The sequence below is a fragment of the Myotis yumanensis genome, unplaced genomic scaffold, assembly GCF_028538775.1.
Source record: "Myotis yumanensis isolate MYYU_CA2020_CCGP unplaced genomic scaffold, mMyoYum1.0.hap1 SCAF_6, whole genome shotgun sequence".
Lineage (NCBI taxonomy): Eukaryota > Metazoa > Chordata > Mammalia > Chiroptera > Vespertilionidae > Myotis > Myotis yumanensis.
The window spans coordinates 56,076,258-56,103,968 of NW_027223757.1; the positions used below are offsets into that span (position 1 = coordinate 56,076,258).

General features: G+C 38.2%; 1 protein-coding gene across 1 annotated transcript in view; it reads left to right on the forward strand.

Moving 5' to 3' along the window:
• Positions 1-27,711, forward strand: part of ME1 (malic enzyme 1) — a 166,630-nt gene that overhangs the window by 106,193 nt on the left and 32,726 nt on the right. The window contains exons 7-9 of the mRNA XM_070418169.1: positions 11,392-11,501; positions 20,455-20,552; positions 22,295-22,408. Coding sequence (XP_070274270.1) covers positions 11,392-11,501; positions 20,455-20,552; positions 22,295-22,408 — 322 coding nt within the window. The remainder of the gene's footprint in view (positions 1-11,391; positions 11,502-20,454; positions 20,553-22,294; positions 22,409-27,711) is intronic.

Here is a 27,711-nt window from a genome sequence, read left to right on the forward strand (position 1 = left end):
TTTTTCATTTTTACTTTGATTCTAAGGTTTCTCCAAAAAAATAATGTGATTTTTTAAAAACAAAGTTAGAATCCAAATGAGTGTAATCTCTTTGCAAATACTACCCTGGAACTCTACAATAATTACTGCTAATGTTCACAGTACTTTTGGAATTCCTCATAGAAGACTATCTTTACAACCTATAGCAATTCTTTGAAATATCACAGTGATGGAATTTTAAGATAAATCCTTTGAGGCTGATATTGATTCTTGAAAATAGAATAAGAACATTAATCCAAATCAATATTTGGATCACCTAGTCCTGCCTCTCTAATCCATTCTTCACCCTGACCACACAGGACTGGTCTAAAATGCAAACTGATCACATCACACTCCTGTTTAATGTTATACTCTTAGGATCCAGTGCAAATCCCTGAACACAGATTAGAGGTCCTGCATATCTGGCTCTGTTTACCTCTCTAGCCTTAATTCTTGTTTCTTTCCCGTCAAACATTGTGATTTAGTCATGTTTATTTCAGTTCCTGGAATATGCATTGATTTAACTCTAAATCAAATATACTTTTATTTGATGTCTTCTTCCTCATCATTTTAGTCAAGATGCAATATAAAAGGAAGCATACTTCCTTCATGCTTTCATACTTTATGTTTTATGTTTCAAACTCCCAATACTCCTCTCCCATACATGTTCACAAAATTTTTGTTCAAATCTAGTATCACTAGTTATGAAAGAGGAAAGAAAATCACCAAGATAGAACTATGGAGCAAGGAAATGATTTTTTTCTTATATAAAAATAAATTTCATTTATTTCTTTTTATTTATTGATTGATTTTTAGAGAAAGAGAAGAGGGGCAGAGAGAGGGAGGGAAGGACAGAGGGAGAGAAAAAGAAAGAGAGAAACATTGATTTGTTGTTCCACTTATTTCTGCATTTATTGGTTGATTCTTGTATATGCCCTGACTGGGGATTGAACCTGCAACCTTGGCAAAAGGAGTGTGGTACAAAACACCATTAGAAATGAACATCTTAAAAACAAGAAAGACCAACATACAAGAAAGGTCATCCACGTGGAAATTAAAGTGGGTAAAGAGCATGACTTTGAAAATAGGCAAGAGTGGTTAAAACAGGGGAGAGCAGTTAAGAAATTGGGAGAAGATAGAGACATGATAACACCAACAGACATAAACATCAAAGCTGTGCTCTTAACAAACTGAATAACCCAGCCAGGCCTTTTTAAAATTTAAATTTATTGGGGTGACATTTGTTAATAAGATTATACAGGTGTCTGGTGTACATTTCTGTGCTATATGTTCTGTGTATTGCATTTTGTGCCCATTACCCAGTCAAATCATCTTCTGTCACCATATGTTTCACCCTCTTTACCCTTTACTACTCCCACTCACTTCCCTCTGCTAACCACCATACTGTTATCTGTGTCTATGAGTTTCAATTTTATATCTCACATATGAGTGAAACATGGTTCTTAGCTTTATCTGACCGACTTATTTCGCTTAGCATAAATGATTTTAAAAAAGTAGTTGAGCAATTTTGTAGCATCATTGAATAAATGCATAGTCTGAAAGTGAGCACTCTGAAGGGTAACATTCATATTCACTTGAATATATGAATTCTAACAAATTCCTCTGAAAAATATTGCGTATTTTTATAGTCTGAAATAACATAGAAGATATTTTCCTACATTTAAAAAAAAGGTCTCACCCTGACCGCTTTGGCTCAGTGGATAGAGCATCGGCCTGCGGACTGAAGGGTCCCGGGTTCGATTTCGGTCAAGGTCATGTACCTTGGTTGTGGGCACATCCCAAGTGGGAGGTGTGCAGGAGGCAGCTGATCGATGTTTCTCTCTCCTCGATGTTTCTAATTCTCTATCCCTTTCCCTTCTTCTCTGTAAAAAATCAATAAAATATATTTTTTAAAAAAAGAGAGAATATCATTCTAATAATAATTAAAAAAAAGGTCTCCTGGTACAAGTGGCCATTGTACTTGGCCTTTCTGGCTTTTCTCTAGGTGACAATGCTCATGCATGTGTCTGCTCCTGTAATCATGGTGTCATTTAACCTTCTTGGGCATTACTTGTTGCTAAATGGTCTCCAAGGACCTTTCCAGCTTTATGACTCTGATAATCTGCAGCAAAATAACATACAATTCTCTTTGCTGCTCAAAACTTGATCCCTTGTCTTTTGTGGAAGTTGTTGGCTTTTAGAAATAAACAGTGTGATCTAGACTAAATTGAGAAGGAGACATAGACAGATTTAGTGATTCAGTCTGCAGAAGTAAATGACATACATGATTGAGGTTTGGGATAAGATATTTACTGGAACATGCAATTGAGGAGACCTTTAATTCTCCATGGTAAGTTTGCAGATGGAGTTTATAAAAGCATTTTCTAAATTTCTGCATCCTCTGTATGAAGGCATTCTGGGCATGAGAAATGGTGCAGATCAGAATACAATGGCATGTTGAAGCACAGATCAGACCTTTAGAGCCAAAGCTGCCCTGTGGATTTTAGCCTATACCCATGCTGCTCTCAACTCATAGAGACCGGGATGCCATCTTCCCCCTCCCATATGCCCATCTCCTCACACTCCACCTTTGCAGGCCTTCAGGTGGCCTCTGGACATAATTCTTAGAAAACCTTGCTTCACATGATCGTTATTATTGGTCTTACTGTTAAAATGTAAACATAACATATCATTTGTCTTTTTCCATATACTCTTTCACATACTTCATGCTTTCATACTTTATGTTTTATATTTCAAACTCCCAATACTCCTCTCCCTCTGAAACCTTTCCACTATACCTTTGGAACCTATTTCTGTATATTTATCTTCTTGCTTTGCTGAAGCATGGTTCACATTTAAGACCTTCACTTTTCACCCAGTGCTTTCAAATAATTTGTATTGGCCCACGTAGTGTTTTAAGGTTGGGAGAGGAGATCAGTGTCTTCTCCCTTTGTTCCTTTCTGACTATTAGGACTCCATTCTTATGTAAGTATCCCCCCCCCTCACTCCTCCCAACACAGCTTTGATGTTTATGTCTGTTGGTGTTATCATGTCTCTATCTTCTCCCAATTTCTTAACTGCTCTCCTCTGTTTTAACCACTCTTGCCTGTTTTCAAAGTCATGCTCTTTACCCACTTTAATTTCCACGTGGATGACCTTTCTTGTATGTTGGTCTTTCTTGTTTTTAAGATATTCATTTCTAATGGTGTTTTGTACCACACCACTTTCGATGTCCACTCATGGCTGTATCATGGGCCTTATCTTTGCTTGCAGTTGCTCAAACTCTGATATACTAAAGTCATACATCTTAACGTCTCATGACATCTTCCTTTGCTTGCAGATCTCTAACGTTTCTCAAAAACGTCGTATGGAAAGCTGAGCTTCTGATCTTCCTTACAAAGCCTGCTTCTTATCCTGAGGTTTCATGTTTTTTAATAGACCCTGTCCTCTACCAAGTTGCCAAGCTAGAAACTTGGAATTCATTCTTGATTTCTTCTTCCTCATCATCTGCTTCTCTTCACCTAATATTGTATATTCTGTCTCCTAATAATTCTTGAATCCATCTTCTTCTCCTTATCACCATTCTCTTTCAGATGCAGACCTGGAGTTTTGCAGCAGCCTCCTAAGGAAACTTCCTGCACCTAGTCCTGCCTCTCTAATCCATTCTTCACCCTGACCACACAGGACTGGTCTAAAATGCAAACTGATCACATCACACTCCTGTTTAATGTTATACTCTTAAGATCCAGTGCAAATCCCTGAACACAGATTAGAGGTCCTGCACATCTGGCTCTGTTTACCTCTCTAGCCTTAATTCTTGTTTCTTTCCTGTCAAACATTGTGATTTAGTCATGTTTATTTCAGTTCCTGGAATATGCATTGATTTAACTCTGAGCCTTTGAGGATGTTCCCTCAAGAAAAATTCTTTGTCTTCCTCTTAGTTTGGCAAACTCCTACTCACCTTTCAGGCTTCAGCTTTCTCTAGAAAGTTTATCTTTATCCCCTTAATTCTGGATAGGTGCTTCTTCTCTGAGATTTGGCATCCTGAATTTTCTCTATTAAAGTACTTATCCCACTGTATTATAATCCCTATTTACTATATTTGTCAAAAGCTTTGTGAGAGCAGAAATGTGTCAACAGCACCTAGGACAATTCCTAATTCCTAGTAGGTACTTAGTTTATCATTTGCTTCCCAATGAGACTCTAAGCATTTTAAGGGCAAGATCCATGTTTCCTATTTGCTGCTCAATTATTTGACCTCCCTCAGACCTTAGTTACATTATTAAGCATGAGTAATTTGGAATAAACTATCTCTAAGGTACCTGTCAGAACTAAAGTGCTCTATATCTTAAATGCTGCATAGAGTCCTGTAAGTCATAAATCATAAACAAAACAAAACATTTTACTCTGTCTTATGGAGAAAATCAAAATGTTTTTGGTTGACTTGGTTAGAGTGAATTCTTGATAGTTTATAACCAAAGAAAAAGACTAACATTTTCACCATTGTCTGCCTATATACTTTTTATAATAAAAATATCTAGTATATTGAATGCATACAAATGCTATCTTACTAGTTTTATGATAAAATCATAACTCCCTATTTTATCAATGCAATGCTTTAATTTTTAAACATACTGTTTACTTTATTGACTTGACCATGATGTTGATGGTCTATGGAAGCCTGATATATAGTAGTTTGAACACAGGTCCTGTGGGTCAATCCAGACCCTTCCACTTATTAGCAGTATGAACTCAACTATGGCCATCAATCTCTCTGAGCTCCAGTATCTTCATCTGTAAAATGGATGTAACAATACATGGCCTAATTGGGTTACTGAGGGAATTAAATGAGACAATCCCTATGAAATGTGGAGCACAGTGTCCAGCACTTAGTAAGTGCTACATATACTCATTAGTCACCATAATAAGATTTTTGCCTGATTTAACAGTCACAAGGGAAACATCTCTCCAGTTCTTACATGTTAATTTCATGGGTGCTATTTCTGTTACTTTTGAAAACCATTCACACCCACTGGTTTATGTGATATTTTAATCGTGAAATAGTAGGTTCTTTTTGTAGTTATGTAGAATTGAATTGGCTCACTTCCTTGTGTTCCATTGCTCATAATTTCATAGTGACAAGTCTGGTTCAATCTGGAACAAAATACCCCTTACATGGCTGCCTTTTATTATATGATGCAAGATGCTTGTGTCACAAAATGAATTCAGAATGCCTGTCTCTAAATCTTTAGGAGAAATCAGAGTTAACTATAAGGTAGAGAAAAGTTGTGAATTTAAAACTGATATGCAATATTCTCCAAGGAATAATTTTAAAACTAACTTTTGTAAATGATAAGGTATCTTGTGCACCATTTTACTACCTATTCCTATGCTTTGATTTCACTTAGAAAACAGTATAAATTTATAGCCTGACCACATTGCGTCCTAAACACCAAAGGCAAATGACATTGTGGGGATTTCATCTTAACCACAGAAAAACTGTGACAAGCCCAGAACCACAGGATCAAGTAAGTGGTAGACCCAGGAATAGCACTGAGAAGGCTCTGATTCCTCCTCACATGCTGAAACCACAATGTTCTGCTGCTTTGGGACATAATGACAGACCACCTAATGCTGCTCCACCACATGTACATGACACATTGGGGCCAATCATATGAGGGCACTGTCTGAAAGCAAGCAGGCAACCTTTACTTTCTAAAGGCCGGCGTGAAAACCAGAGATAGGAAGGAGCCATTACAGGCACTGGATGATTATTGACCGATACTTGTGTTTGGGGTAATCAGTTGCTACCACAAAGTTTTGTTCCTCTGCTAAGATTGTAAAAAAAATAAATAAATAAAACCACCACATAATAATTTATAACCAGAGAAAGGCCATTCTTAATAACATTTTAGTAATTTTTAATAAAGCTAGTAGCTAAAGAGTGTCCTAGAGTAGCATCACATATAAAAGAAGCATAAGATTTTATTTTCCTTTAAAAAATTGATCTCATTTCCCCATTGTACTTTACAATTTTGTTTCTTTTGCCTTTAGTTGATTTCCATAGCACTGAAATGGTTGGTTTGAAGATTTTTTCTGCTATTTTTTTTTCCTCCTTGGGGACCAGGTTTGCCAACCTCCTCAATCTGTCATGCCAGAAGCAGCCTTATCCTTTGTTGCTATTTTATGTGGATAAAAATTGTTTTTACTTACATTTTGCTGTCTTATATCATAGACCTTCTTTCTAGGGTTTTTTTCTTTCTTCATGAAATGCACCCTTTAGAAGATCCTTTAGTAAAAGTCCTTTAGCATTTATTTATCTAAAGATGTCTTGTTTCAACCTTACTCTTGAAGAATACCTTTGCTACATATACTATTCTAGGATGACAGTTACTTTCTTTTTAGGCCTTTGAAAATATTTCACTGTCTATGGCTTCTATTGTTGCTATTAAATAATAAAATATGTCTAGTGATGTTAGAGTATTCATGTGCCATCTTTGCATGGTGAGCAATTATATGTATCACTTCATTTAACCCTGATAACAAATGTATTACAATATTCCATTATTATTCTCATTTCTCCTAATGGAGGAATAGAGACACAGACCAGTTAAGGATACTGAATAAGTAAGGAGGGCAGGATTTCACCCCAGGAGCTCTGACTCTAGAACCTAGGTTTTTAAACAACCATCATATACAAGCAAATACTTAAAGAGAATGAGATAATAATATTGTAATAACTATATATGGTGCCAAGTGGGTACTTGAAATATTGGGGGAACTACTTTGCAAAGTATATGATTGTCTAACCACTATGCCATACACCTCAAACTGATACAAAATATTTAAAAATATATAAAAAATAGGATGAAAGATAAATAACATTATTAAATTATAAAGTTATTTAAAAACTTTAGTAATGACAACAGAGAGACTTTTTTCTGGGTAGAAAGATTAGTAGAATAATCATCACTGTTAGACTATCATTACCCCACAGGGTCAACATGCTCTGCATGTTGCTCATCTACAAGGTGAGAATAATTGTACTACCTGCCTCATAGGTGGTTGTAAAGGATAAGTCACCACACACACACACACACACACACACACACAAGTGAAAAAGTATTTGTTGTTATTAGCACAGAAACTAACCTGACTATACATCAGAATATAGTATCTGATTACAGGTGCTGAGAGAAAGGATGGACTATTAAATAAATGGTAGTTGTGTTAATTATATGCAAAACAGAAATTTTGATCTATCTTTCTGAAAAATCTACAGCTTTAGAGCTTAATTATTGTCTAAATTTGTGATATCATTAGAACAAAATTTTGATTAATAGTTAAAATGCATGTAGAGAACGCTGTAATAAGCATACCATCAAAGGTATAAATTATAAATAAAAAGATGGAAAGACCTGATCACATTTAAAATTTCATGGTAGAGGAACTGAGCAAAAAAGAGAGAAAGAGAGCGGGAACTCATGGACATGGACAACAGTGTGGTGATGGTTTGTGGAAGAAGGAGAGGGGTTAAAGTAGAAGAGGCATAGAGGGGATAAATGGTGTTGGGAAAATATTTTAATTTCTTTTGTAAAAACAAACACTGTAAATGATTAATGGCACAATATACTACAGTAGGGAAATCTTCTGTAACATATATAACTGAAAGTTAATAATCTTAATTTGTAAAGAGCTCTTATGAAATAATAAAGAAAAGGACCATAAAATAGAAAAATTAACCAAATAACATACAATCTTCCAGAAAGAATTATAAATAGACATGGGAAAAAATGCTGTTTCACCAGTAACAAAAAAATACACAAAAAAATCAGATACCAATTTTCACTTGTGAATTTAATGTGATTTAAAAAGATAGTTCTGTAGGGGAGGCCAGGGGATTGTCAAGGGCCGGGGGGCGGGGGGGGGGGGGGAGGACACATATGTAATACCCTTTGTAATACTTTAAGCAATAAAAAAAATTTTAAAAAAAGATAGTTCATCAAGGACAAATATAATAATACATTAATGACCACAATGGAAGGAAATAATTGCAAAGTATTTTGTTGGATCTGAAGAAAGTGACCTCATCTGCATCATGATAGCAAGTTGTGGTGGTTTGAGACGGTCTTTGAAGTATAGGCATAATATAGACAAGAAGTGAGAGGTTTGGCGATGGGGTTGAGGAAGAACAATAAATAACTATAGTTTTGGTTTTGTCATGACTAAGGAATGAGGTTTTAAAAACAGTCCTGAGAATTCTTGAAGACAGGAAGGGACCAGTGGAGAAGGAGAAATGGAAGCTGTTAGTACAGAGATGTAAAGTTGAAGCAATAAGTCCATAGAAAGATTAGAAACAGGAAGTACAGGTACTTCAGAAGTAGATGGAAAAAAAGAAGTAAAAGTATAAAGATTTTTAAATGGAGAGGAAAGATAGGAAAGCTAAAATTGTTCTCTCTGGATAGCATTAATCTTAGTGAGAGAGTGACTGGTAAGAGATTGAGTGCTTGTGGGACTAGGAGAATAAAAAAAGGTTTGTAAAAGCTGCTTTGGGATAATGGAGTGGACCAATAGGCAAGGAAAACAAATGTTGCAGGTTAAGGTCCTGGCTGAGACTCCATAGCATGGAATTTTGTGCCGTCTAAGAGGAGTGAGGGTGCCGAAACCGGTTTGGTTCAGTGGATAGAGCGTCGGCCTGCAGACTGAGGGGTCCCGGGTTCGATTCCAGTCAAGGGCATGTACCTGGGTTGCGGGCACATCCCCAGTAGGAGATGTGCAGGAGGCAGCTGATCGATGTTTCTCTCTCATCGATGTTTCTAACTCTCTATCTCTCTCCTTTCCTCTCTGTAAAAAAAATCAATAAAATATATTTTAAAAAAAATACTCGCTCACCAAAGAGTGGGATTTAAAAAATAAATAAATAAATAAGAGGAGTGAGGGGTTTATTCAGAATGAGGGAAGATGAGGGGAAACTGTCTTTGGTATACAGAGGTGAAGCAAGATGCAATAAATTAGGAGGAAAGGAAGCACCAGAATGAATATATTATGTGCTGAAGGAAGAGTGGAAGAGATGGAAGACAGGACTAGGGACAGAGAGAAGAGAATTTTAGAATTTAAGATCTTGGCAATAGAACTTTTAGACCATTTGCTTCTTCCTCTTAATTCATATTTTATTAGTTGATCTTTGCTCATATGGGAATGTTCTAATTATTTTTATTTGGATAAAAAATTTTTACCATGAAAATACTATTATTTTTTAATTATATAAGTTTCAGATGTACAACATTGTGATTTGACATCTGTATGTATTACAAAGTGATCACCTCCAAAAGTCTAATGACCATCCATCACAGTGTACTTGCCACCCTTCACCCCTTTCACCCACATCCCAACCCCCTTCCCCTCTGGTAACCACCTGTCCTCTTTATCTATGAGTTTGTTTTTGTTTATTTTTTAAGACTCCACATATGAGTGAAATCATATGGTATTTGTCTTTCTCCTTCTGACTTAGCATTATATCCTTAAGGTGCATCCATGTTGTCACAAATAGCGAGATTTTATTCTGTTGAATTCTGTTACATCCCACTATATTTATATCACATCATCTTTATCCATTCCTTCATTGATGACTACTTAGGTTGTCTAATTTCCATATCTTGGCTATTGTAAATAATGCTGCAATGAATATAGACGGTATATATCTTTTTAATTAGAGTTTTTATATTCTTCAGATAAATATTCAGAAGTGGAATAACTGAATCATATGGTTGTTCTGTTCTTATATTTTTGAGGAGTCATGATACCATTTTTCTTAGTGGCTACATAAATTTACAATCCCACCAGCACAAGGCTTCTCTTTTCTCCACGTTTTCTGCAGAACTTGCTGTTTTGTGTCTTTTTGATGATAGCCATTCCTACAGGTGTGAATGAAATCTCATTGTGGTTTTGGTTTGCCTTTCCCTAATAATAATTAGTGATGTTGAACATGTTTGTTTTCAATTGCCATTTCTTTTGAAGACCTAATGAATGGTTGTAATATAGTTACAAAATGATAGTATATATTTGTTTAACAGTTAACTGGTGGCTGCTTTAGAGACCACTGCTAAGTGAATTGATAAGTGACTTTGAGACACTGATCTACAAAGCTTATGTTTGTAGCATCAAAGACACTGTATCATTATGCATTCTATCTTCAAGTAAGGGTTATAGCACATTAAAATTAGACAGTTTATATTTCCTTTCTGAATTTCTCCAGATGTTCACTTCTCATGAATACTCAAAAAGAACTTTAATACAAAAATGAAGAAAACAAAGTTGAAATTATGTAGGATCATACGAATAAAGGATCGTACAAATAAAGGGTCAGACAAGTCAGTTAATTTCAGAAATAAAAATCCATCCTGTATACGTCAAAGCTCAAAACCTTTCAGGGTTTGGCCATGAATAGAGAGTAAAAACCAGAATCTTAGGCTAGAATGTTAAGGTTTCCAACATAAAATTCTGACCTTATCTTTCACTACACCCTATGTGTATCACCACATTATAGCCAAATAAGGCTTGACATCTTTGGAACAATTTTTCCCCCAACTTTCACCTTGATTCTTTTGCTTCTGCTATATATTCAGCTTGTAAAACCCTACATCTCAACTTTTGAAATCATAACTATTCATTAAAACTCAGTTCATTTGTTACACATACACAGTCTGTGACTCCAGCCAGAAGTGATACTTGTTCTCTTGTCATCTGTAATTCCTATGTATACCACTTTTACATTACTTTTCATGCTCTTCTTATTTATTTAAAAATACTTTAGTTTCCACTAAATTTTAAATTCCCTGATGGTAGGGACCACATTTTTATTATCTTTGTATTATTTCACAGTACCAATGTAGTGCTTTTTCAGTCGTAAGCATGCACTAAATATTTGCTGAACAGGCATTGGATGATACTAAGTAGCAAGGTAGGACCTTTAAAAAAATAATGTTTTTCCTTTTCTTTAGGCTACTTTTAAACTAGAGGCCTAGTGCACAGATTTGTGCACTAGTGGGGTCCCTTGGCCTGGCCTGCAAGGATCGAGCCAAAACCAGTTCTCCGACATCCCCCAAGGGGTCCCAGATTGCAAGAGGGTGGTTCTCGGGTGACACACCCCGGAATCGGGCTCCCTCCTCTCTGGTTTCGGGTGAGTCACCCGAGAACCACAGCTGCCAAGTCACCATAGCTCGGCAGCTCCTGTGTTGAGCGTCTGCCCCCTGGTGGTCAGTGCATGTCATAGTTACTGGGCAGCTGGTCCAACGGTCAGCCGGTCGCTTAGGCTTTTATATATATAGATGTTATTTCATTAACCTCTTCTAACATAAATGTTTTGTCCCATAGGTATGGCATGGATTGCCTTATTCAATTTGAAGATTTTGGCAATGTAAATGCATTTCGTCTCCTGAACAAATATCGAAACCAGTATTGCACATTCAACGATGATATTCAAGGTAATAAAATTTTCACTGCATGTGGACAAGAATAGTATCTGCTAATGGTTGCCAGAGTGGAGGAGGTTGGGGGAAATGGGTGAAAAGAGTGAAAGAGTATAAGACAGCCCTGGGCAAACTACGGCCCGCGGCCGGATCCAGCCCGTTTGAAATGAATAAAACTAAAAAAAATAAATAAATAAAATAAATAAAAAATAAAAAAAAATAAATAAATAAAAAATAAAAAAAATAAATAAATAAAACTAAAAAAAAAAAGACCGTAATGATGTTTACTTTGAATTTATATTAGTTCACACAAACACTCCATCCATGCTTTTGTTCCGGCCCTCCGGTCCAGTTTAAGAACCCATTGTGGCCCTCGAGTCAAAAAGTTTGCCCACCCCTAATATAAGAGATACAAACTCCCAGTTATAAAAGAAATAAGACATGGTATTATAATCAGTAATATCATAACTTTCTATGGTGACAGATGGTTACTAGGCTTATTGTGGTGACCACATTATAAGGTATATAATGTGGAATCACTATGTTGTACACCTGAAACAAATATAATATTGTATGCCAATTATATGCTATTTTTTTTAAAAAAAGAATATCTACTGAATGCCAGGAATTATGCTTGATGACTTCATATATTATTTCTTATTTACTTTCTTATACTCTATTTAAGAAAAGTATTCTGTGACACTAGATGTACCATATAATCCATGAGCTAGAGAATGAGCTCCCCAAAATCTGATAAAATCCCATGATTACAGCTAACAAGAAAGTAAAATGAAAATATATTGTTCATTGTTTAAAAATAAGACTGCATATACTGTTCTCTTTAGCTATTATCTCAATCATCCACAGTTTCTAAGCTTCATCCCAATATAAGCTGCCTTTATGTATAGTGCATTGATTTTTACTATTTGTTTTTTGATAGAGTATATTTCTTGGGCTACCTGCTTTTGTCTATGTTACCTGTGTTTGTTTGTCTCTTTTCTTTTTAAACCCTGAAAGACAGCCTAGAAAGAATGCTGAAAGTATTTGATTAGGTTGGGGGGGAGGGGGTGGTTTGACAAATTTTTAAAAAATATTTTTTATTGATTTCAGAGAGGAAGGGAGAGAGAGAGACAGATAAAAACATCAATGATGAGAGAGAATCATTGATCAACTACCTCCTGCACACCCCCTCTGCTGGGGACCTGGTAAACCCAGGCTGGTGCCCAGACCAGGAATCTAGGTCAACACTCAACCACTGAGTTCAGCCTCTTAGCCTTTTGGGCTGGGCTGTGATTGTTGTTTTGTGAGCACTTTCACACCTAGCAACATTAGCACTCTTGATGGCCTTTATGTTTCAAAATTATGCTAATTGTCGATTTCTGCCAGCAACAAAAACGTTATCTTCTTTGTTGCCTGAGAGACACTTTTTGTCAAGCTGAGGTGTCAGCAAGAAAGGGTTGTCAAGTCAAAAGCCTAAGTTTTATTCCCCAACCCAGACCTTTTCACTGTGAACAACTTGGTCGACAACCGAACTATTTGAGATGGGAGACTGTACTAGTATTTGGAGAAATTCAGAAAGGAAATATAAGCCGTCTAATTTTAATGACTGTAATCCTTGCCTGAAGATATAATGTAAAATGATAAAGTGTCTTTGATGCTACAGACATAAGCTTTGTAGATCAATGTCTCAAAGTCACTTATCAATTCACTTTGCAGTAGTCTCTAAAATAGCCACCAGTTAACTGTTGAACAAACCTATACTGTCCTTTTAAACATATTCTATATCTTTTAAGTTGTGGGTCCCACAGAAATGTCCATATAGAAGTTAAAGACCAGTATTACATAATTTTGAATTCTACAGAATTAATAGGCATCAAAGTTCAGTTTAAGAAGAAGAATGCTAAATCCCAATCATCAAACAAAATGAACAGTTAGGAACTGGGGTCAGAATTCCTGTCAACTAAGGTAAAGAATTTAGAGGTCAAGGCCTGGCCTGCATCACAATTAAAGTCAGGAGCCCAGGAAATCTGAGACAGTGCCAAGCCAGGGCCAAGAGCACTGCCTGTGGAGATTCCCTGAGGGGCTGCCTCAGAATATTCTCTGCTGCATGTTAGCCATGGAGGCATTCCATACTGCTTTTTCATCCCCACTAATCTGCCTAAAATGTAATCTACATCCATTTTGTCTACCTATTGTCACATAGTAGTTTTAAAATATAACTGCCTTAGCCTCAAAATGAATGATTTGAGAAAAATAGATCTAATCTCTGACAAAAGAAAACTTGTGGCCATTTATTAGGTTTCTGACTAGAAATGAACAAACCATTTTTCCATACCAAATAGTGTCCTTAGTGACACATTTCCCACATATGTTTCTATTTTACCTTTTTAACCTTATGTTTTTACCATTTTGCCCACAAATGTAATACTTTCCCCACTGTGGGCATGGGAATTGCCTTCCAGTGCCAACAAAAAGAATTATGTAACTATTACAGCCTCACCATGTAAATAAATGTTTTTACACTGAACCCATGGGGAATTTTTTAAAACAGATGTGTGATTTAAAGATATTATTTTATGAAAATATTTGATTTTTTAAAATATTTAAAATTCTACTATATTAGTGATCTAAAATAATCATAAATAATAGAGATTTTGGTTCAAAATGTATTTAGTCCTTAATGCATTCTAATTATAAGTTATGTTTAACTGAAAAAAAAATGTTCTAGTTAAATATATTAAGCATTTAATTATATAACCTGCAGACCATCAAATTTTTGCAAATTCACCCAAAGAGTTGGTCTTATTCTCTTGTCATTTTAAAATCAGCTATAAAAAGAGATTTTTCTTCTCATAGTAGCCTCTTTGGCTCCTAGTTTGATTGTTAGGATTTTTAAAATAAGGTAAATGTTGCCTAATCTTATACTAAATGCGTTGATAATTGAAAAGATAAAAGTCAGAAACGGTCAAACAGACATTTCATAAAAGAATGAATATGTTGGCTGGAAAATGCATTTTAAAGTTTAACTACACCACTAAGTTTTAAAAAGCGTATTAAACAGCAAATGAGAAACTGCTTTTCTCTATCAAGCTGACAAAGGTTTTTATCATTCCAACTGTTAATAATGTTTTAAAGAAAATGAGCATTCTCATTCATTGAAGGTGGAAATATAAATTGGTAGAACTCTTGGAGAGGCAACATGTGTCAAAAACCTTGAAAATGTGCAGATCTTTGACTCGATAATTCTATTTTTAGCAACTTATCTTGAGCAAGTAAAAATGCAAAACAAATGTACAAAGATATTTATTTATTTCAAATATTTATTTATTTTTAAAATTGAGATACAATTGACATGGAATATTGAATTGGTTTTAGTTGTACAACATAATGATTTGATATATGTACATACTGCAAAATGATTACCACAATAGGTTTAATTAACATCCATCACTTCACATAGTTACAAATTTTTTTTTGTGATGAAAATATTTATTCTCTTAGCAACTTTCAAATATATAATGCAGTATTGTTAACTATAGTCACCATGTTGTATATTATACCCCTAGGACTTATTTGTCATATAACTGGAGGTTTGTACCTTTTGACTCCTTTCACCCATTTTGTTCACCCCTCACCCCCAGCCTCTAGCAACCACCAATCTGTTCTCTGTATCCCTGATTTTGGGTTTTTGTTTTAGAATCAACATATAAGTGAGATCATACAGTATTTGTCTTTTTCTGCCTGACTTATTTCAGTTAGCATAATGCTCTCAAGGTTCATCCCTGTTGTCACAATGTAGGATTTCCTTCTTTTTTGTGGCTGAATAATATTCTATTGTCACATATCACATTTTCCTTATCTATTCATCCAGCGGTGGACACTTAGGTTGTGTCCATGTCTTGGAAATTGTAAGTAATGCTGCAGTGAACAAGGGGGTGGCAGTTATTTTTTTTGAGATAGTAACTTCATTTTCTTCAGGTAAGTATCCAGAAGTGGAATTGCTGGATTATATGGTAGTTCTATTGTTAATTTTTCAAGAAACTTTCATACTGTTTTCCATAGTGGCTCCACCAATTTACATTTACACCAACAGTACCCAAGGGCTCTCTTTTCTCCACATCCATGCCACTATTGGTTATCTCTTGCCATTCTTACAGTGTGAGGTGATATCTCATTGTGATTTTTATTCACATTTCCTTGATGATCAGTGATGTTGAGCATGTTCATAAACCTATTGGCCATTAGTATGTTTTCTTTGGAAAAAATGCCTGTTATGTATATTTATTGTAATGTTATTTTCTGTAAGAAATTAGAATCATCTACATATTCAGAAATAGTGGTTTGGTTAAATAAGTTATCATATATCTATACTATGAAATATTATAACTATAAAATATTTTAAAATACATTATTGACATGGTAAGATAGTCATATTTTTAAGTGATGAAAATATGTTAAAATAGTAAGCATGGCATGAGATATTTTTTATCATTAAAAAGTTTTTGAATTTGCATATATTAGCTATAGAAAACAATTATAAGAATATACATCAAAGATTTAAATGAACTTCTAATTTGTCTACATACTACCAGCCTCGAAACTCTCAAATCAATTCCCTCCACTGCTCTCTGAATTTAGAATCTTTCAGCAACCATCTGTTACCTATAATAAATCATGACATACAGTCCTATACATATCTATAGCTACTATGATTTTGTAGTAGAAGGCACTGTATGATCTCATCCTGACACTTCACTAGCCTCATATCACTTTACATTCCAGTAAGCTGTGTTTGCTTCAGCAACACTGTAATACCTACAGTGTCACATATGTTCTATGTTTCCTCTCCTTTTACATTTTGGGAGGCTCAGTATACAAATGAAGCTCGTATTGTAGGTCTTTACCATAAGGTGACTTGATTGAGCCATTTCCTTAAGGAATCCTTATCAGTCTGGTGTGTGTTTTTTCTCTTAACACTGCTCAGATTCCACAGAAATTATTTTTCCAATTTCTCTTCTGATACTTGCTGGTATTAGCTTTCTGCCAGTGTTCTTTGAGCCACATAGGAGAAGGCTGGGGGTCTCCATATTGAGTATGCAAACTTTCATTTAATCTTCTGTTTACAACTATGGCATCATTGCACCAGTTATTCCTCGTGTCTAACAATTACTCCTGGTGTCGTACAGTCCAGAGACCCTCTCTAGAAAATAAGCTTTTAGTTTTTTCTAAGTCTCATCATGTGGGAAGGCCAATGGTCTGCTAGAAGGAGAGGGAAGTCAGTCTGGGGTCTGACTACTTCTTAGATTTTTGACCAGCCTCCTGTTTTTAGTCTCTTTTTCATCCCCACTTCCAGAGGTGCTTGGTGCCTCCTATATCTAGGCCTTTTGAGACTTTTGCCATATCAGTCTGGTTGCTTCTTAGAATTCCCCATGACTGGCCAGGAATTCAGCTTTTCAAGTCTGCTATGTCAGTTGCCATTTGCCTATCTGCCTTCCAGCTTCTAAATGTGATTGCTATCCTCTTCTCCTGGTCTCTTTGATTAAAAATAAAAACCTTCTTTCTGTTGGTTTAGTAGAGTTTGTTGGGGAGAAGGAAAACTATGTTATATGTTCAGTCTCTCATTTTTCACACGTATCCCTCCTTCCATGCCTTGCTCATGCTCTCCTGTATAGTTTATTCTGCCACCTGAGGTGCTGGACCTCTCTCTCACATTAACCCTTCAGTGCTGTGCTCAGGTGGTATGTTCTCTAAATGCCATGGCCTGTGCCTAAACAAATTCACTCCTCCTCCCCCTGTTCTAATCCTTGTACTTTGCCTGATCTATGTAATAGTACATGAGGATTACAATTATTAGATTACATGTCAGTCTCCTTTAGTGGTTATATATAGTAATTATAATCAGATGATTAAATTATTGTTTCAGTAGAGGTCATACTTTGATAAAAGATAGGACCGACATTTAATAACCATAGCAAAAGCACAGCATAACTAACTGTGACTTATATTAATGTTAAAGTCATATTATATAAAAATACAAATGGAAGTTTATAAAATTTTAAGAAGATTGAATCTCTTTAGTAGCTTACTAACAATGTTAAATATTAAGTATTCTTTACAAACAGTGATAGTACAAAGATAAACAGTAGCCTCTCTTTCTCTGATTGACTAAAAGTTTAGTTGTCAATTTCAAAACCAAAGTTATTTTGGAATAATTTATTGTAAGAATTCAAATAATTCTTAAATATCAATGTACCACATTTACTCTTTGATTGCAATGAAATTTAAATCAAGGTTGTACCAGGAGGTCAGACCAACCCATGTATATGAATCATATTCAAGTATCTTTTTGGTAGTGCTAAAAATATCTTTCTGACTTTATTCTTTTAAAAAATATATTTTTTATTGATTTTTTAGAGAAAGAGGGATAGAGAGATAGAAACATTGATGAGAGAGGAACATCATCATCGATTGGCTGCCTCCTGCATGCCCCCTAATGGGGATCAAGCCCACAACCTGGGCGTGTGCCCTGACTGGGAATCAAACCTCTGACCTCTTGTTCCTGGGTCTATGCTCAACTGCTGAACCACACCAGCTGGGCTCTGACTTTATTTAATTCTGTGAAGAGAAGTGTTTGATTATGTCCTCAAGAAATATTATAGAATATGCATTTAAGTATAAGGCTCTGATGATACCCAGTATAGACAGAAACTTATTTTTTCTTTACTTGGGAAATGTGTGAACTTAAAGCATTTTGAGTTAAAAATACAGTCTGATCTAGCATAACCATATAAAAATAAGTAACCACTTTATAGATAGGACCTTTTGGAATATTTTATTGTCTATTCTTAAATGTGCAGTTCTACTTAAAATCAAAACAATAATATAAATACAGAGATTGCTGATGACACCATAATGTTGATTTTCAACTGGTTAAATCTTGTGGTGCTGGTAGAATCTGTAGAAACCCTTAAAATTATAAAATATCAGAGTTAGAAGGGAATGTAGAGTCCCTCAAATCCAAATTTCTGGTTAATTTACTTCCAAAGAGCCTGAAATAGGAATAGCTTGAGGTACTATTCGTGAATACGTACTTATCTAGTGACTAGATATACTTCTCTAACTAAAATTATTTTTTTCATGGATTTAACAGTTGTGGTGAATATATGTAGATGTATGAGACAATACTATCCTAATACTGTCATGGTATTTTTCAGATCAGCTGTATATTTAAACAGCCTTTCATTTTAAATAATCTTTAGAAAAGTGGCCTTTGCATAAAGTATGACTTGCCACGGATCATAATTTATTCCATTGGTGATTCCAAATTGCAAGCATTTTATTTTTGTGATCCACATTATGTTCCAAAATAAAAAACATACAAGAGAGGGTCTTCAAAAATTATTTATTGTGATCCTATTTATGACCATAAAATTCTGTAGGGAAGAAACAACCAAAAGATTTAAAAGAACACATATAATGGTGGTGAAATGTTTAATGTGTTTTGGTACTTGGCATACGTAACACTTCATAATTGTCATTCATCAGACCTATTCTAATCTGTTATTGTTTGTTTTTAACCAATGAGTGTGTTTACAGTTTAACTAGGCTTTATCTAGAATCATTACTTTAGAGGAGTGAATTGTAGACACAGCTGGAACATACTGCAAGAAGCTGCACAGATTTATTTCAGACATGAGCCGTAAAGAGGTTGAGCTATGTAATTATGCTCAAAGCAAAAGAACTGCTCTATGATCTGTGAAAGCTTATATGGCAAATAAAATTAGAACTGGTGAAGTTTCTATGACCATGCAGAAAACTCAGTTTTAATTCTAAATAAATTTTACATTAATTTTGTCTAGTACCGTTGGGATTCACCAGTGATTATAGGTAGGAAGCCAATTAGAGAATGCTGCAACATCTGATTTTAAAATTGATTTAAATATTTTTATTAATTTCATAGAGGAAGGGAGAGGGAGAGAGAGATAGAAACATCAGTGATGAGAGAGAATCATATATCGGCTGCCTCCTGCACACCCACTACTGGGGACTGAGCCCACAACCTGGGCATGTGCCCTTGTCCAGAATCAAACCAGGGACCCTTCAGTCCACAGGCCAGAGCTCTATCCACTGAGCCAAACCAGCTAGGGCTAAAATTGATATTAACTGTTAATTTTTCAAATTGAAAATTAAAACATTAAATTCCAAATGTATCATAAATATCATTACCAACACCATTATCAATAAGCGCTTACTATATGCCCACTCTGGGTAGAGGGGATCAGTAGTAGATTTTAGAGCCCTAAGAGTAATTAGGTAGAAGAATCTAATAACACTTAGTGCTCTTTTATCTCATATAGTAAAACAGATAAGGAAACAGATGTACAAAATACTTTTTCTAAAGTAATTCAGCTAGTAAACAGGTTGAGGTGGAATGCACATAAGAATCCAAATCCCACGCTCTTATTTATTGCATCACCAAATTAAGTCACAGAATCTTCTTTTCAGAGTTTCACGAATATATTAAAATATTGATGTCGCCGAAACTGGTTTGGCTCAGTGGATAGAGCGTCGGCCTGTGGACTGCAAGGTCCCAGGTTCGATTCCGGTCAAGGGCATGTACCTGGGTTGTGGACACATCCCCAGTAGGAGATGTGCAAGAGGCAGCTGATCGGTGTTTCTCTCTCATCGATGTTTCTAACTCTCTATCTCTCTCCCTTCCTCTCTGTAAAAAATCAATAAAATATATTTTAAAAATAAATAAATAAATAAATAAAATAAAATATTGATGTCAATTGCCTGAGACTTTCACCTCATATGCAAGGATGGAATCCGACAACCAAGGTTCCCTCTTTGTACCATTTAAACTGTTGTATAATGATTTCAAGATGTGAATAAAGATTGGAGGCTTAGACATTGGCAGGATCTGTTTGAGGATTGATTACTCAAGGACATTTGTTACTTCTTTTAGGAACAGCATCTGTTGCAGTCGCAGGTATCCTTGCAGCTCTTCGAATAACCAAGAACAAACTGTCTGATCAAACAATACTATTCCAAGGAGCTGGAGAGGTACCTGCCTTATAGAATACTTACGTTCTCCTAAACTAATGAACATAGAATTCATTTTAAATATTCATTAACTTGAAATTTGAGGTATTCTTTCAAATTTCTAGTATATTATAAATATAGGTTTTATTGAAAGAGTCACAATTTTACATTCATTTTGAGGCCTATTAATTTTTCATAGGAAGCTTTAGTGGTATAGAGATATTTTTCACAGTTTTACAGTGATAAGTTTATCAGATGTTGCCGTAGGTTTTTATAATGCATATTTAAGTTGCCATGCAATAACAAAAGTTTCAAATGTATGCTTATATAGAAAAGCCTTTAAGAAATAGTTAAAGTATGCTACCTGATGTTAACTTTTATATCCTCCAGTGTCATGAAAGTTTTCTTAATTTCACTCACAACTCAATGTTTACACATATAACTATATCCAAGTTTTTAAGAAAAAGGTATTTGAGAGACTCATTGTTCATTACAACTGTTCTCACAAAAAAGAACCAAAATATCTTATACTTTTGGAAGGAGATAGCAGCAAGACAGAATTATGCTGTTTTCTGTTATCTTTTTCTATAAATTTGTCATTTGAAAGAAAACTAGACACTAGCAATAATAATTCACCCGCAAAATAGAAATTAAAATGTTAGTTGAGTTGAGCTTCTTGTGAGAAAACTGCCAAAATCTGTTCAGAATTATAGAATGTAATAAACAGAGAAATGCTTTGTGGCTGTACCATATATATTTTAAGAAGCTTTAAATTTACAAATTTAATAAGATTATGACTAAATACATTACACTCATAGAAATTTTGTATATTATGTTGGTTTTGATTTTACTTGTTCTCAAAACAAAATATACAAATCTAGAACTTAGATGCCAAGATATAGATGTGAAATATTCAGAATGTAAATCACAAATTTGTTTTCACATTGAAATAAAAATCAAGGCAAATAAGAGTTCATTAACATTTGAGTTTTATATTTCCGTGGATTGTACCATGTTATACTTCATTTTAGTAAACTTCTTTTGAATTTCCAAAGGATTTTGTTAAGTGGCACAGGCCAGCTTTTGACACTCAGTAGGACAGAAGTATTAATGGCTGGATGACTCAAAACTGTCACTCAGTTGTCCCTGATAAGGTTTTGGAAATTTCACAGATTATGACAGAGTTTATCAAATACCAAAGAAGTTCATTCCTTTAATCTTGCAAGAAAATTCACAGTGCTTTTTTGGTCCAAATTAAGAAGGTAAATAAATGCTTGGGAACACAGATTTCCTGTGTTTCATTTTATTGCCTAATTGGTTAAGTTCCCATCCAAATGACCTGGCTTCCTCCTTCGAATTCAGTTAGAGGAGCTTGAACCCAACAATAAACAATACATAGTCCAATAAGCAAGGCTGACTAGTTCGTTATTTTAAATTCAATATTTTCTTATTAGCGCGAATCTTAATTGTATTAACATGATTAAGGTTACTGACAATCAAGGATATTACTGGTTTATTTGTGGCTAAATAGGAAGCTACATAATAGTGGTTCTGTTGTGATAAGAATGAATAATTGTCATTCATTTTAACCCAAATGTGACAAAAATACTTTGCTCCCAGTACAAATGAATAGCTCTTTAGGCCAACAGACAGGGCCATTTTGTACTTCCTTATTAACAAGAACAAAATGCAGTGAAATGTAACCTGATAAGATATAATGTGGAACAACTTAAAAATTTTTTGTTTTTATAACCTTTTCTCAGGCTGCCTTAGGGATTGCAAACCTGATTGTAATGGCCATGGAGAAAGAAGGTTTACCAAAGGAGAAAGCCATACAAAAGATATGGATGGTTGACTCTAAAGGATTGATAGTTAAGGTAAGAATTTGTCATTTTAACCAGAAGAAAAATCTATCTGCCATTCTGGATGCCCATCCCAAAGACTACCACTATTTTCATTTATGCCGCCCCCAACACTGTGTTAAAAGAGTAGCCCTTACATATGAATGACCATGTCATACAGCAATACTGATACTCTTCTGAATAAAGAAGAAAAATACGGCTCAGCTAGAGAATCTGTCAGGGAGATGATGTGAATAGGCTCTACAGGTCAGTCCACTTGAATAAGGTAAGTTTCTAGGTGAGGCAATTTGATACTGATACAGATGAAACTCCTAGGTGTACCTCCTTTTATTAAAGGCTATCTGTCTAATTGCATACTAGATAGAAAGAAAGGAGGAAAAAATAAATAAATAGCTACTCTTTTACCTGCTGCTTTCTCTCAACCAAATTCTTAGTGTTTGAATGGGAATTCCAGTGGAGGGCTTTAATAAATGGCCTGTTTTAATGTTAACTTACTTGAGGTTCAGTTTCCCTAGCTTTAATAGAGATAATAGTCCCACTTCATAGGGTCATGGTAGAAGTAAGAAAGACTAGGTAAGTAACCATGTTGCTGCAAAGTTGTAAGACATCATTCATTATTACTTCTACCATTTGGGCACATCAATCATACTTTCTTAAACTATTGGAAAAAATAATGTAAATCCCCACATGAAGACGAATTTTAAAAATAAACATAAGCATTGTATTTGGTAATTTAATATATAAGCAAATCTGAATGTGTACAAACTTTCTGGAAAACTGTTTTATATGTATCATGAGCTTTTAAAAATTCATGCTTCTGATCTAATAATTTCCATTCTTTTTCTAAATATGTTTTTAGAGGAAGGGAGAGGGAGAGAGGGATAGTAACATCAATGATCAGAGAGAATCATTGATTGGCTGCCTCCTGCACGCCCCCCACTGGGGATTGAGCCCGTAACCCAGGCATGTGCCCTAACTATGACCTCCTGTTTATGGGTGGATGCTCAACCACTGAGTAACACTGGCCGGGCCAATAATTTCCATTCTAAGACTATATCCCATAGAGTTAGAGATGTGTGTTAGGTGACCCAGGAAAGCGGCGGCGAGGAAAGCAAAGAGAATCGAGAGGATCAGAAAGAAAAAGGAGAAGTTTATTTGCGTTCTCGGGCGAGACCCACCGGCCCAAAAGGTGGGGCCAGTGAATTTCGCGACTTCAGGGAGGGAGGGACATCTCTTTATTCAGGTGTTTGGTGAGGGCGGGGGCCTGAACTGAGGAAGTGCCCGCAGCAGGGATCATCACACATTCAACTGAGGGAGTCTCGGCCGCAGGGGGTGGGCGGCACATTCAGGAATGGGTCAGTATCTTGTGCGGGGATCTCTGTGAACTTCAAGGAGAAGCAGGTATCTGTGTCTGGCACGCTGACCCGTGAGAGATTCCAGATCTGTGAGAAATTCCAGAGGAAGTCCATTGTCTCATCCCATGTCCGCATGTATCCGATCCCGGGCTCCCTCCGACCTAACATCCCAGCCTTTTGGTGATAAGGGTCGGCGACTCTCTGACTGCTTCCAGCTGAACAAGGACGACGAGGGGGGGCGGCGGTTAAAGGCCGGGGTTAGGCAGAGTCGGGTCGGAGGGGAGCCGAGTGTAGGGATGGAGCAGGAGCTGATTCACAGTCACCCGTGACATCTCTGCGATCCGGGAGCGGATGAACTTGAGGAGGCACGGGGCTAGGAGAAAAAAGACACAGATGAGAATCAGGGGCCCTATCATGGGCAGGACCCAGGTAGCTAAGGGGCTTTGGAACCAGCTGAAAGGAGAGTTGTCCTGGAAGTGTCCTGCATGTAGTTCTTCACTCAGCTTAGTCAGGGTCTGTACATTTTGCTCCACTACTCCAGACTCATTGATGTAATAACAGCATTCCTCCTGAAGGAATATGCAGGTTCCTCCTCTTTCTGCAGTCAGAAGGTCTAAGGCGCGCCGGTTCTGCAGGGCTACTTGGGCTATCGATGTTATCTGTCGCTGTAAGGAAGCTAAAGAAGCAGTAGTGGACTCCAGGGCTAACTGGAGCTTGTCATTAAAGTACTGAGCAGTGACCAGACTGTTCCCGAGGGCCCCCCAGTGAGGCCTATTGAGGCGGAGATACTCACCCCTAACATGACAGGGAGGAAGGCAGCCCGGTGCGTCTGGGGGCGGGATGGAGGGAGCAGCCAGGCGAGCTCTGACTCTCCATATAAGGTTAGTTGGGGAACTACCATGACGATGAAGCAGGGCCCGGGGTCAGAGGAGTTTATGCAGTTACTTAAGGTGCCATTGCACCAAAAGAAGGTACCCGGACTGGCCTTGGTGAGGCTGGATGCAGTGTAGTTCTGGGTGCAGTTCCACGTGACTCGTCCCCCAGTTACCGGATTACTGGTCTGGTAGCATATCCGTGGGGGCAGGGTGGGCTCTGGAGTTTCAGGTTCCCAAAGGGGAATGCCAGCCACGGGAGGCTGGCATTCACCTTTCCCTTGGGCCCTTGGAGAAGTTGTGAGTGGGACGGCAGCCAGCAAAGACCTTCGGAGAGAGGCACACAGAAAGCAGTGGGAGACATTGGGCAGGGTGTGGGTCTCGTTGAGGAATAGTAGGGTGTGTTGAATAAGTTGGAGCCAAGAAGACAGGACTTCTACCCGGGGGGAGTCAGGCAGCTTCCCTTTAAGGGACTGTTCGGCCTGTAGGATGCTGTTGGAGACCTGGACTTGGGCCTCTTGGGCCAGGACATATTCCCGGGAGATGTAAATGGTCCCTGAGGGGGTTGAGCTCCAACTACTTAAGTATAGCTTTCCCACGACACCCGTAACCCACCGCTGGTCCCAGGGATCCTGGATTATGATGTGGAAGGCCCCATCCTTCCAGATAAAGGAGCCACCCCTGTAGGCATCATTGACAACACAGCCCCTCCAGCGGCAACCCCCATAGGTGTCGACCTCCTGATTACACCTGTCTGGGTCCTCTTGGTCGTAAGCAAAACAAGCATAGGGCCGGCCACCATGGTATACTGACCGGATGTCGACAGCCATCTGCATCCTTGTCTGGCATCCCGCTAGAGGGCAGTCCTGAGATCCTACCTGCCGGGTGACTTGTTTGCCGTTCTGATAGTAGGTTTCACGGACCTTGAACCTCCACACATAAGCGGGTGGGGGTTGGTGTAGGTTGCTCAGGGCCGGGAGGAGAAGGAGGGGGAGGACGGCTAAGGCGGACCTTAGTGGGACCCAATACATCACATTTATAGAAGTCATGCTGCTCCGGGGTTCTCTTGAGCCTGGAGAGGTGGTCCACGATGGGTCGCCAAGCAGCTTGGCCGCGGTGGGTGTTGTAAGGATCACGATGTGAGGTCCCGTCCACCTCGGCTCCAAGGTTTTTGGATGTAGATTTTTAAGGAGGACCGAGTCACCAGGGTGAAGAGCTGGTTCCCCGGAGTCCTGGTCAGTTGGTTCCGGTTTGGGCAGGAACCTGTCAGCGTGTTCTCGGAGCAGCTGCCGGATTAAGGACAAATATGGAAGATAATTGCCCAGGGGAGGAGGATCGATAGGGAGACGATGGTTGAGCAAGAAAGGTCTCCCATATAGGAGTTCAAAAGGACTTAAGAAGGTGGGGCTCCTTGGTGTAGCCCGGAGTCTTGTCAAAGCCATGGGCAGGAGGTCCGGCCAGGAGCTGCGAATTTCTAGAGAGAGTTTAGTTAGATGGTCTTTAAGGAGGCCATTAATCCTTTCAATTTTACCCGATGACTGTGGTCGGTAGGGTATGTGTAGTTTCCAAGAGATGCCAAGAGAGGTGCTAACCTGCTGTACGACCCTTGATATAAAAGCTGGGCCATTGTCTGACTGAATGGAGGTGGGGAGGCCGAACCTTGGGATAATGTGTGCTATTAGCGTCTCAGCCACCACTTCAGCAGTTTCCTTGCGGGTGGGAAAGGCCTCTACCCACCCTGTCAGAGTGTCTACCATGGTCAGCAGGTACCTGGTCTTTTTGTGGGGAGGCATGTGGGTGAAGTCTACCTGCCAGTCCTGCCCTGGGAGGTGTCCCCTCATTTGATGGGTGGGAAAGTTGGGGCGCATCCCTCCCTGGGGTGAGACAGCTGCACACGTGGGGCAGGAGGAGCAGGCGTTTGTGATTGCCTCTCGCAGTGTGGGCGAGGTGAAGAGGGGTTCAAGGAACTTCCAAAGTGCCAGTGGTCCAATGTGCAAAGACCGGTGGATCTGTTGGGCAATGGCCCCTGTCTGGGCTCGAGGGAGAGCAATTTTGTTATTTAAAAAGATCCATCCCTCAGGACCGGGTGAGCCTCCCCGCTGCAGGAATTTGTTTCTCTCTTCTTCTGTATATTGAGGGGAGATGGAGGGAAGAGAAAGAAACAGGACCGGGGCTGGGGACCCTTCACCCTGAGTTAAGCCTCTGGCTACCGCGTCTGCTTGGGCGTTTCCCCGCGTAACCAGCGAGGAGTCCGTCTGATGGCCTCGGCAGTGCATGATGGCTACCTGGGAAGGAAGTTGTAAGGCATCAAGTAAACGGGTTATGAGTTTAGCATTGATAATAGGTGAGCCTTTAGTAGAGAGAAAGCCCCTCTCCCTCCAGATAACAGCATGACAATGGGCTATCAGAAAGGAATATTTGGAGTCTGTATATATGTTTACTCTCTTCCCTTTGGCCAGGTGTAGGGCGCGTGTCAGTGCGATGAGCTCGGCTTTTTGAGAGGTGGTGCCCTCTGGGAGTCGGGCTGCCTCCAGGGTCCGCTCGGGTGTCACTACCGCGTAGGAGGCTTTCCGACGTCCCTGGGGGTCCAGGCAGGAGCTTCCATCCACAAACAGAGTTAAATCCGGATTAGAGAGAGGAGAATCTGAGAGTCCTGCCCGAGGCTGAGTAAGGGCCTCGACGACCTCGGGGCAGGAATGCGTTGCCGCAGGTAGGGTGGAGGCAGCGGGAAGGAGAGTGGCCGGGTTTAGGGCTGGGGACTGGGTCAGGGTGATGTCAGGATTTTCGAGGAACAGAAGATGGAGTTCCTGCATGCGAGAGGGGGCAAGGAGAGATAGGGATCGGTGGGACAGGAGATCCTGTAACCTGTGGGTGGAGAAGACCTGTAAGGGTTGTTGGAGGCAGATTTTTTGGGCTTCCTTGGTGAGAATGGCAGCTGCAGCCAGAGCCCGGAGGCAGGGCTGCCATCCCCGGACCGTGGGGTCAAGCTGTCTGGACAGGTAGGCCACGGGGGTAAAGGCTGGCCCTAGGGACTGGGTGAGGACCCCAATAGCCATTCCCTGTTTTTCATCAGTAAATAGCTGGAACGGCT